Raw genomic sequence first — 12,940 nt, forward strand, 5'->3', positions numbered from 1 at the left:
AATCGCATAGGTATTTGAGGATTTTTAATTTTTTTTTTTACTTCTCTATAAAAAATATGACTACTATATTAGTAGTAAGCAAAAGTACTAATTAAGTATTGCAAGAAATACAATAGTGCCTGCTGACAGGATCACAGGAGGACGTCTTTAGTGCTGTTTTGACAAAACATTGAACTCTTCACATGAAAAATGAATCTAAGGTTTGTCGTTTGAGGACTATGAGTGTACTATTATAAACTTGAAAGAAACCCTCAATAGTTGTTAAAAATGTTGTCAAAAATGCCTGTTTATTTCAAGGTTTAGATGACTTTTTAATTTAGGGTTGTATATTCAAAATAATGACAAAGTATCATATTAACAGTATATCTTATATATGACAGTATACATTAGCTATGTATGACAACAACTATATTAAAAAGCCCTGCAGTGGTCCAGATTTTTTTGTACAACTTTCAATGTTAAAGAAGAAAAGATGAAGCAATCCCATAATGGGCAGATAGTACCTCTCTCCATTGTAGACATTTCTTCCTTACTCATTATTTATGCTTTTAAACAATTTGAAATTATTGTTACCTTTAATCCTCCTAAAAGCTATTATGAACATCCTATTTATCTATCAAAAAAGGCTATTGAAAAGTGCATCAAGTTCTCAGCCTTAACATATCTCGTGACAGTGAGTCAGGCTATAAATTATTGGATGTGACGCAAAGGAGTTAAAAGTTGTACACTGTTAATGTGAAAATAGAATAACCATTTTCAGAGAAGCAAAACCAGCGCTGTACTTTGCCATTCATTATTGCACCCTACCTCATTACTTTTTTTACAAAATTTTCATTGAGCTTCCTTCATATATATACTCGAGAATTCCTCTTCCTTTCTATTTATGAAAAAGACCAAACTTTGGAACACCAGTAATGTACTGTGAATACAGCAGCATTTGTTTCTATACAGGTATTAGTGAAAAGTTGCCTATATACCCTATTTGCTCTGTTTCACTCTCCTGTCTCTAATATATTGTTATGAAATACGATAAGGAGAAACTGTAAGAGTAGCTTTCCCTTTTGCAATAAATGTGACAGAGTGTTCAAGGAAAAAGAAGTTTAGTCTTTAAGAGAAAAATGGTGACCCATGGCTGAGAACAACTTTTGTTGGCTAGCACAGCCCTTGTGGGATTTTTAATCTGCATGGTGAAGTATGTGAGTAATATGAAAAAAACGCTTTCAGTAATATTTCAAACATACTTATTAAAGAAAGCAAGAAAACTGAAAGAGATCAAATCTCAAGAACAACACAGGTCTCTCTTGTGAGAAACACTGTTTAAAAAATTATAAAGACAGCATCATATGAAACAGGATAAATTCAACTGTTGACTGAATTTCTGAACAAAAATTTGCACAAATCAAGAAATTTTTTTTACCAGTTGTGCTGATGAAGTTGAAATATTGCAAGAGAAGATTATTAAAGTGTTAGAAAAAGTAGTAATTTTCTACATTAACTCTTAGAAATACATGCTATTAATGTTCCTCTAATTATTTTACAACACCAGGGCAGGCATAATGGATTGGGGCAAAACTCCATCCATCCAGTATAAATTTCAATACTGGTCAACAGCAGGTGACTAGGTGAGAAATTGTAAAAAGGACAGGCATACATACAGTGCTAATACAGCCACTGTCTCCAGTGATTTTTCGCGTCAAGAATTTCTTGAATTGACACTAGACCCTGTGTAAATCCAGTGTCTGGGTTTGTCTAAGCAGTGCTTGAACTGGCATGAACTTTTTGCATCCACAACATCCTGCAGCAAGGGGCTGCACAGCTTACCTACATGCAACATAAATAAATACTTCCTTCTCTTTACTCTGAAACTTCTTCAATGAATCCAAGGATTGGAAGGGAGAGCGAATTTTTGCTCACTGTTCTACCTTTATTAATTTTTATCATTTTAATTATTACTACTTCTTGTAGATACCACAGCTCACATGAAAAAACAGTAACTCACTAGTTCATACCTGGGATAATTTACTCATGAACAGACTGAAAGTTCATCCCAGAAGGAACCTAATATATTTTTGTTATTCTGATGAAAAACATTTTCTTCTGTAAACCAAAAGTTAGAATTCTATAAGTAGAAAAAAAAAAACTTTGAAAATTCTTACTTTTGAACTGAAACAAAATTTCCAATGAAATCTGAAGCAAAGCAAATAAAAATTCGAAATTACATACTGAGATTTATTGTTTTGTTTAATAATTTTTTGATTATGTCACTAGTGAAAATACAGCCCTCTGTTCACAAGAAAATAACATTAATGTCTATGTCTGATTGATGGAGAAAGGGACTATCAGCCTCTATGCAATCAAAGTTTCTTGTGATGACTGTGGTATAAGAAATTTTTCAGATCCACGAAGGGAACAGAAAGAAGAAATATTGAGCATGTAAAATCTCTGGTTCTTTTGCAAGAACCCCTGAACGTCCTGGATTGCATGCCAAAAGCTTGCATATTTAACTAGGAACTGCGTGAAACTGTAAAAGGATTATTTTAGATTTGAACAAGGAATCAAACATATTTTAAGTGAAATTATCTGAGCTTTCTAAGTCTGCAAAACTCTACTAAAAATGTCACAAGTGCACATTATTACTTTCTCTTTTTTCCCGTTTCCTACCAGGCTCTTCTGTTTCACTTCCTGGCCCAAATTCATAGGAACCACCTATGTCTGTCAAATTATTCTGGTGCCGCTGTAGATCCTGAAGGCTGTTCTGCGCTTTTCCTGGCACAGTTCACAACCACAGAGATTAGATAGTTTTTTTGTTTGGGTTTGTTTGTTTGTCAGATTTTTTTTGGTTTTTGTTTGTTGGTTTGGTTTGATTTGGTTTGGTTTTTGGTTTGTTGCGGGTTTTTTTTGGTGTGTGGGTTTTTTTGTTTGGTTGGTTTTGTTTGTTTGTTTGTTTGTTTAAATATACACTGTGTTTCAAAAAGATGGACCAAATTTGAAATCACCAGAGTTTGAAAACGGGTCTGTCCTTTTGAAACACCCTCTGGAAGGTATCTAAGGATATCGACATCCAGCAAGAACAGCTGCAATTCAGCAGCTGGTGACCATCCTTCTAAAGGTGTACAGCAGCCTGTACTGCTCTGTACTGCTCCCCACCATCCCTCATACACAATGTTCCATTTATGGTGGAGAATCAGCAGCCTAACTTGACAAGATGGGGTCAACACGCTACAGAAATCTGACTAATTGAAATTAAAATTTGGTGAGTTTGCTTCTTTGTTCAGTGTTTTTGATCCAGCTGGGAATTTCCTTCTCTCTGCTATGCCTTTCACTTGTCCCCACTCCAAGAGAATTCCCTTCCTCCATGCTGATCCCTCATTTCTTTGACCCTAGCCTTGCTTTATCTCCTGAGCATACTGTGTATGAACTCAACCGAGGCTCTGAGAGAAGTAAAAAAATAAAAGACATTGTACAAGCAGAAATGGCAGGCACAGCATTGGATTCACTGGCAGGTCCTCACTTCCCTTCTACCAGCGTTCAAGGTTTGTGAGGCAGTGAAAGGTTCTCACCTAACTTTTACTTAGGAACCCACCATCAGTGTCACCCACTTTAAACTGCTCTCATACCAGTGGAGAGGATTTAGCACCTCTGGATTAAGATTGTAGTTAAAATGAACTCTAAATACTGCTCTAGAGATTCTCATCTCTCTCCACTGAATACAGAAGGAGCCTACATGGGCTTGATCCTAACTTCACAGAATGTCACAGAACCACAGAATGTTAGGGACTGGAAGGGACCTCAAAAGATCATCTAGTCCAGTCCCCCTGCCGGAGCAGGAACACCTAGGTGAGGTTACACAGGAAGGCATCCAGGCGGGTTTTGAATGTCTCCAGAGAAGGAGAACCCACAACCTCCCTGGGCAGCCTGTTAACTTAAATGCATAAAGATAAGTAAACTGCACAAAGATAAATGGAGAAATCTGAATCCAGCCCTATACCTTCTGCTGACTGTGTTGGTGAAATGGAACAGGAAGAACTTCAAGAAGTTCAGCAAGCCCAAGTACAAGGTTAGGGCAACCTGGGTTGGGGCAAACCCCTGTATCAATACAGGCTGGAAGATGAAGGGATTGAGAGCAGCCCTGTGGAGAAGGACTTGGTGGTACTGGTGGATAAAAAGCTGGACATGAGCCGGCAAGGTGCGCTTGCAGCCCAAAAAGCCAGTGGTATCCTGGGCTGCATAAAAAGCATCGTGACCAGCAGGTTGAGGGATGCGATTTTGCCCTTCTATTCTGCTCTGATGAGACTCCATCTGGAGTCCTGCATCCTGCTCCAGAGCCCTCAGTATGGGAAAGACACGGACCTGTTGGAGAGGGTCCAGAGGAGGTCACCAAGATGATCGGAGGGCTGGAACACCTCTGCTGTGAAGACAGGCTGAGAGAGTCGGGGTTGTTCAGCCTGGAGAAGTCTTCAGAGAGACCTTATTGCGGCCTTTCTATACTTAAAAGGGGCCTATGAGAAAGATGGGAACAGACTTTTTAGAAGGGCCTGTTGCAACAGGATGAGGCATAATGGTTTTAAACTAAAACAGGGGATACTCGGGCTAGATATAAGGAAGAAATTTGTTACCATGAGGGTGGTTAAACACTGGAACAGTTTGCCCAGAGAGGTGGCGGATGCACCATCCCTGGAGACATTCAAGACCAGGCCGGATGGGGCTCTGAGCAACCTGATCTAGTTGAAGATGTCCCTGCTCATTGCAGGGAGGTTGGACTAGATGACCTTTGAGGGTTCCTTCCAACCTAAACTATTCTATGATGCTATGATGCCATTAGCTCCTGCTAACAGAAAGTGCCCACAGCAGGTACTTTCCTAGATGTGTCCCTGTCTTTGAAACTGGCAGTGGCCCAAGATAACCCTATAGCTACATCAAGACTTGCTATTTGCAAACTATTTGAAGAAACTTTTTCAGAATTGTTAAGTCAGTAAGATAAATATCTCAGGGTAAGAGACAGTGGTCCTAGCAATGTCAGAGGAGGTGTGCACATGTCCAGGGAACAGCCATGTCCAAGCCAGCAGTGGCAGAGCACCCATGGGTGTACAGCTTTCAATACATGAAAGTATAAACTAGAAGAGGGCTTAGGTGCAGGACCCATCCATGAGAAAGCCCACCAACCTCTTTCACATTTTTAGCCAAAACTTTCTTCACAAGAGTGTGGAAGATTGGAGAGAGAAAAAAAAGACTTCTTAAAAAGGAACTGACAGAAAAGTTCTGCCCAGGATTATAGAGGACAGAAAACTTTTTAAATGGGAAGGCAGCCTGTAATCCACTAAGTTTGAGCTTGGGAAAAACATCCATCCTCTCTGCATATATATGTTTACCATTGCTTTTAGGAAGTATCAACTACTTTAAAAAATATGCAAAGATTTTACAAAAAATCAAGACCCAGATAATAAAACAATTCAATTTTAGTATTTGATAAAAGCTAAAACTCAATCACATTTGTTTTGGGGGGTAAGAAGAACTTACTGCTTCCAACTTAGAAAAGCAAACAAACCCACAAGAAAACAAAACCAAAAAATTAAAAACAAAGTGAAAAACTGAGTAATTATGCAGACTACAATACACATCCATATATTCTAAGTGCCACAGATTCCAATATGCATTCATATATTTAGAAAGATTCCTGTCTCAAATACATTGCACACACATGTGATCTTGTGTATATAAACACACATCAGCAGTATTTTCTTTCCTACTTACTTTCAGCAAATGTATCGAAAGAAGCAACACTGCATACATTTTCTTCAGGTACACACTAATGCGGAAAAGCAACAGAGTGCTAGCAAATTATATTAAAGCTCACATTGCACATGCAAGATCAGTCATCAAGCCAAGAAAACTAAAAACAACCTCCCTCAACAAAACTCCAACCCAAAATCTCCTGATAACATTGCCAAATCATAGCTGCTTCTTAACGCGTTACTGAAAAACACATCTGCAACCTTGGCCTTTTCCTGTGACAGATTTCAAACTTCTGCCATCTACTAACTACTGACATGCCTCAACTGTTAAAAAATGTAATATTTTTTTTTAATAATGGGAAAAGTATTTTTTACCCCTCATTTCCAAAACCAGCTGGAGCAGTTTGGCGTAAATGTTCAAAAAATATCTCAACTAGTAAAGGACTGCCAAATTCCAGCAAGAAAGGTAAAACGACTTTGAAAAAGGACAAGCCACTGAAAATTTTTTTCTTAAAATGGAAACACTTGTGCAATTTCAGCTCCCCATTACAAGCATTATTATGTCCTCTGGAAGTGAAAAACACAAAAGCTCTCTTTCAAGTGGACAGTTGGGCTATGGTCTGAAGGCCTCTCGATTTCAGTCTTTGGAAAAATCAAAGGAGTTTATCTTAACGAAGACAGAGCTTAAAAGCATCAGGTTCTTGTTTAGTATCAAGACCTTCCTATACCCTGCAATTTTTAACAGAAGCATTTTACAAATACAACTTGTATTTCACACAAGCTTTAAAACTTTTACTAATTCCAGTTTTTCTTTAGTCTATTTTCTGCTAGAATCTGTGCAAGACGTGCGACAGGCTCAGGATTAAGAAATAATAATAATAAAAAAAATCAACAACTACACACACACAAAAAATCCAGTTCAATCCCCTTTCAACTTACAAAAACGTGCCACATAGGGACCATAAAATCCATGTAATTACCTGCTGCAGGATCTGTAACCGCTTGACTGGTGATGCCAGATGGTGGTTCTTGAAGCTGGTATGTTGCATTTGTGGAGGGTGTCGTTGGGCTGGTGTTGCTGTTTGTCATGTAATGTGAAGGATATGGTGAGCTATTATAATACTGTGCATATTGGCCCTGGCCAAAACTGGGATAAGAGGGATATTCCTGCAAGACAAAGAGCAACTGAATAGTCCATCGAAGTTTTGCCACTTTTTAGTATAAATTCCAAAATATAACTACAAACACATGTCAGACTTTCAGCAAGTATGCTTCCTGGACTGGATGCTGTAGGACCTAAATCTGTGAGGCAGTAAAAAGAAATCTGAATTATGCATAATTTAATATGTCTTCCCATACAAATAGTTTATTAGACACACTGCTGAAGATGTGTGAATAAGAACATCAAGCCCAGACAATTAGCTCTGCTGTTGGAAGATGACAAATTGAAGAAAACCATTTGTAAACATTAGTTTAACTTGAAAGGATCTAATTTTCTTTCAAAAATAAATTTAAGGGCTACATTTTTTCAGTGGATGAGAATTCTAAGTTTGCCAAAGTTTCCTCAACTCATATTTACAAATTTACCTGCTGTGAACTATTAAATCCAGTAGAATTTGTGAGTGAATTATTTCCTGCATATATTCCTGATGAGGTTGTAAAACTGCTGCCTAAAACAAAATGAAAAATTATGTGAATTACTAAAACACGGTATCAGAAAATAACTTCAATCATGCAATTATATCACAAGGATATGGTATATTTGTAATATTTCCCATATGTTGACCAATTTGGTTGTCATCGGCTCCATAACATCTTAATACACGGAAAGTGATAATTCATCGTTCCTACACCCTGCGTTTCATTATTGCAACAAAAAGAAAATCTTTACATTTACACAGGGATTTGAAGCCACCTCAGCTCTGATTGAATATTAGGCTATCCCACCCCTCTGAATAAAACCCAGAGTTGTAGAAATAATGAGAGTTTCTTCACTTTCAGTTTTTTTTTTTTAACAATAGCTGTCAGCCTTGTCCTGAGAGATGCCGTCTCCCCTCCCTCACAGAAGCTTTCTGGCTCCACTTCTCCCACCACCTTTGAGAACCAGGTCCTCTCCCCTCCCTGAGCCCCAGCCCCTCACGAAACAGCAAAAGCCGTAACTCCCTGCTCCAAACAGCTCAGCCTGACCGCAAACCCATTAGGATTCGCTAATCAATCATAGACAGCCTTGGGCCACAAACCTTTTTCTTTTTTTGATATAGTCTACCAGGCATGACACAAGGGAAAAAAAGCACCTCTCTGAGAAGGGAGATCCAAGATTGAATTTAGCCCAGAGACTGAATTACTGCCTTCACCTCCCTCCTCCTAAGCCACCGAAAATAGACAGATGGGGCTCTTGTTTAATACCTAACCTGAGAAGCTGTTCCACTAAAAGGGCAGCAACCCCCTTTCAGCTGTTTTGCCCTCACTGGTTATAACCCAAGAGTGACACAGCCACCAGCTGAGACATATGGATGCACAGAGTGAAGCTACATAAGCCACCAGAAAGTCTGTAATGAGGCAACCTATTGAACTTGTCCAGTGGAAGGGAGGGCACCGGCCAGCCAGGAGCTCACATTAAACCTCAGGGATTGTTTATAGCCTCCCTCACCACTGAAACCTTAGCGCAAAGATATACCGAGACCTTGGGAGCAAAAGCTTGCAGGTGAGCAACAAGGAGGGATGGAAGTCAACAGGGAGCCAGGCACAGAGATTCACCGACCCTCTGAGGTACCCCAGAGAACTCAGTTAACAACCAAATCCTATGCAGAGGTTACTTATTGGGAAAAGTGACATTTCTTGCAAATCCAAACAGCGAGGAATGCAGGCAAGGCTGCATGCCTAGTACAACCCCTGAAGGGCATTTGTGAACCATTTACATTTTTTTTTTTTTTTTAACACACAAAACCCCCCGCCAAACCCTATAGGTATCCTAGCTATAAGAAGTCAGAAGGGAAAAAAATATTTAAATTATTTGATTGCAGAAGTTACTAAAAATGCACATAAGCCTCAAAGTAGATGTGAAGTGTGTCCAACAGCAGTGGGAGTAAAGGATGAAGCTTAAACTTAATGTGTGATAATGACTGTAAACATTTCTCTTGTATTTGCTAGTAGTGCAGAAGCTCTGTGGTTGTTGATAGATGCTACTAATCCTGTGAAGTAAAATCAGATTACTTCAGCAGAAGAGTTGACATCCAAGTTTAGCAGATAGTACAGATAAACAGTACTAATGAGAAAAACATGTTGTGTTAAATTTAATTTAAAATTGGAAAACAGATGTTATTTTTTATTATAACAAACCCCAGAGCCAAAATACAGCTGAAAAATATTTTAAATTGCAAAACTTTGAAATGCTATTTTATTTCTAAGAGTGCTTTGGCTGGAAGACTGTAAGTCACTGTGTCTCTTTTTATTTCTCTAGTTATTTCGGAGTGATGCAGTAATACATTCAAACACAGGTTTTAAAGGTGCTTGGTTTGAGCCATTTTAAAAAGACATAAAAGGCCTCTCTTAGTTATAAGAAGAAAACAAAACAAACCACAAAACACATACACACACACACAAAACCAAACCAAAACAAAACCCCAAAACCCAAAACCAAACCCCTCACCTTTTTTTGAGGAATACATTATCTTTCCACAGAAAGTTTGGCAAATAATTTGCAAGAGCAAATGAGTAAAGTAATTACATGCCAGCCAGCATCTCTCTCTCTCTCAGACAAAGACACACACATACTAACATGCAAATCTCTCTCTTTCATCTCATGGTCAGCACTGGCTCCTATGGAGGAGGGGTAAGGGTCTCCTAGACCGTAACAAACATGAAGCAGGTTTCTCAGAAATGGCTCTGTGGGCCACCCAGAACTACTGCCCTAAAGTTGTTTTAAAAATCGTCCAGTTTTGCCATTTGTTTTTCAAATAATCGTCCACAGCACGGCATAGAGCTGCTGCTCCTGCCTTAGCTGAACAAACGCAAAAATAAGAATATTTTCAAATCGCGCAAAATTTACTGCCCCAAGCTGGCCAGCTACGTAGCTTTAAAATGCGATAAAAGCTGTAAATTGCAGGTCAAAGGTCTATTTTGCAAAGAGCGTGGACCCACATTAAAGCTGGGAATCCCAGCCAGTGTCGGAAGGCGGCCGGACCCTGCTGGGAGCGGGGCGCGGGCTCCAGGCGTGGGGCTCGCCCCCGTGCTGCCGCCGGGCGCGGGATGCCGTCCTCCCCTCTGCATTTGCACAGAAGCCCATTTGCTTTCCGAGCTGCGTCTCCTTGCCATGGGCTATGTCTATCATCAGGGTGAGATGCATGTGGCAGAAGTTTAGCGCAGCTCTCCTGGGAAAGCCTAAGGCGGCCAGATGGGCTATTTAAACTCAAGGTTTCTTCCGTTTGCTTACAGTGTTTAAAAATCCTTGGCAAAGTCCTCCTTGTTGTCCTAGTAACTGCTTAGCCATCCAGCACAATATTTTTATACTGTATAATAATAACCGAATACCTTAACGTTTACTTTTTAATGGATAAATTCCCAAACCGATCGGTTAGTATATTCTCAAACATCACAGTCTTGGTAACTAAAACAATGCTGGTGCTCATCACAGGTCTAGTACCCTTCTAGAGGCAGGGTATTTGGGTGCAGAGTAAAAGCCATGCTTTTATCTCAACCAAAAGGATGCTCAAGAAGGATACTCCTGTTGCAAATGGAGCTCTTTCCTTGGAATTTCCCCCAGCCTTTCTCCACTCCATTTATCTTCACTGAGCAATTCTTATAATTGTGCCAATATAGGAACAACGGCCCATTGCCACAGCCATTAGTCATGTAAGTGGTCTTTCAACATCTACCAAGCAACGTATATGAAAAACAGCTTAAGGGATGTACTTGTTAAAATAAAGGTGGGGGGAGCAGGGAGACAGGGTGGCAGAACCATCTAAGTTCTCTTCCCACTCTCTCCCTTCCTCATCCCCCATTATAGAGATGATAAATTTGTAACAAACAAAAATCCAGTTACCAGAATAACCTTAGCAAAGAGTCATAGGCAGCAATTTTCCCCATCATTTTCAAAAGTTGGCAGCCTCTCTCTCCGCTATTGTTCGGTGACTAATTACGCTGTAATTTTAGCAGGGTCAGGACAAGCACTGGGTTTAATTGGCTGCACACGCACCGCCAGGCAGTGCCTTTAGGTTGCAGAGAGACATTCGCCCCAGGGAGGGGGACCAGAATCACTCCAAAGGTTTTGAACACGAGGTAACCCCAACCAGAGAGCACGCGCGTGGCAACAGCAAGGACACTAGGAAAACCCCTTTACTGCAAGCAAGAACACCAGCAGGGCCCCGAGCACGCCGTCCTGTAGCACGTGGCTGTGAAATAGGTTATGGGATCCATTATCTCCATTTAGCAGCTCAGCAGCCACACAGGAGAAGAACAACGGCTGTTGCAGGCTATGACAAGGCTGAGGCTGCAGGCTGGCCATAGACTGCTAGGGGGGAAAGGAAGAATAAACTCATTTCTCTTTCTGGAGGTTTCTGCACAAACAACTGAACAGCAGCAGCACTACCCCTGTCTTCTGTCAAGAGAATCAGTTTTGTCCTTAAATAATAGTTGAAGCTATGAATAGGTTCTCTTTCCAAAATTAAATGAGGAAAGGGAAACTAATGTTCCTGTTTACTTTTAACACCTGTTCAATCAAAAGGAAGAATTAAGTCAATTTAAAGGTGTTTCAAATTCAAAATTTAGCCTAATGAAAACATTAAAAAGACATATATTCTCAAGTATAGATAACTATATGCTGTCGACATTTAAGTTCAAGAAAGACCTGTTCAGCAAGGTGATTCTTTTCTATTTAACTTCTAACTCCACAAATATTTTAATTTGAAATATCCTCCTTATTTCCATCCTCATTGTCTGTAAGGTTCCTGTAGGAGACCAGTCCTTCCCTCATCCACACTCCGTGCTGTTTACAAGCACGACAGAAATGACACACACACCACAGGGACCCCCAGACTCTCCCACTCTGACCTGTGGCTCTTCCACCCAAGCCAGACTGTCAGCGATCTCCTGCCTTCCACAGCTGGGCAGCTCTCAGCCCACGCACGGCACAGCTGGAGCAGAACCCAGGCTCAGACCAGCTCCTCCCTCAGCCCTGCAGGCAATATTGTCGTGAAATCAATGCCTATGCCCCTTCTCTCGTTAGAGCTGCACAACTGGGTCATCTTTAACATCATTCCTTTGCAGAGTATTTTTAGATCCTTGCCTTTCAATGTGTACAGCTGAAATGCTTTCCAAGATCTTACTGTTCCATCTCTTGGCAAGTGCCACCCTTTCATGACCTTGACAATTCTGATCTTATACATATTTTGCATACTGCAGAAAACAAAGCAATACCCTTTATGACAGACCTCTATGTAGTCCATTGACTCATTCCTAGCTGTGCTCTACTAATGCCAGAATTCAGTACTTACTCTTAAAATTTGCCAACAAGCACTCTCTCACGTTATCCCATGCTGCTCCCCCCTTCCTCCCTGCATTGAATGAGTTTCCCATAGACATCTGCAAAACTGCTTTATTGTCCTCCCTAAAATCCCTTTATATTGACACCCTTCTGCTCTGTATCTTACAAAAAAAACACCTTTAGAGCTGTTAGATAACCAATATGGGGTGACAACTGTTTATCATGTCTAAACAGTGTCAGCTTTATTGTTATATTAGGCGTTCCTAGCCTGTGTGTTTTATTTTAGCCTTCAACTTCTATAAGGACTATATTTTTGTTCAGCTGTATAAATCAGCACAATAGGATCCCGATACATGACTGTGGCATGAAGACACTACTGCAATATAAATTATAGGCAACACAGACATGATTTCTCAATAACTCTATTTCCTAGTGACCATGAATTGTCAGTTCCTCAAAAGCTGGAATGTCGATACAGGAGCTCCTCATAGCTGCTGCTGGCAAGCATTTCAAGCTGACACCTACAGAGAGGTAGATGGGCTTTTTAGGCGGAGGAGAGCACATGTGTTTGTTTTTTTTCAGTGTAGCTATCTGCAGAAAGCAAAACCGATAACCTGGTCATGGCTATATTTACTCAGGTGAGTAGAAGTCCACCACTATTCAGCATGTAGATGAAAGTTTGCATACTATTCATACTATCTTCCTCTTACTTGTCAGCACACACTAC

At 40.1% G+C, this 12,940-nt stretch overlaps 1 protein-coding gene across 17 annotated transcripts in view; it reads right to left on the minus strand.

Moving 5' to 3' along the window:
- Nucleotides 1-12,940, minus strand: part of EYA1 (EYA transcriptional coactivator and phosphatase 1) — a 178,819-nt gene that overhangs the window by 51,632 nt on the left and 114,247 nt on the right. For all 17 annotated transcript variants that reach the window (XM_065627176.1, XM_065627190.1, XM_065627189.1 and 14 more), the window contains 2 exons: nucleotides 7,320-7,402; nucleotides 6,713-6,899 (listed from right to left, as the gene is read on the minus strand). In XM_065627176.1, coding sequence (XP_065483248.1) covers nucleotides 6,713-6,899; nucleotides 7,320-7,402 — 270 coding nt within the window. The remainder of the gene's footprint in view (nucleotides 1-6,712; nucleotides 6,900-7,319; nucleotides 7,403-12,940) is intronic.

The sequence above is a fragment of the Caloenas nicobarica genome, chromosome 2 (genome assembly GCF_036013445.1).
Source record: "Caloenas nicobarica isolate bCalNic1 chromosome 2, bCalNic1.hap1, whole genome shotgun sequence".
Classification (NCBI taxonomy): Eukaryota; Metazoa; Chordata; class Aves; order Columbiformes; family Columbidae; genus Caloenas; species Caloenas nicobarica.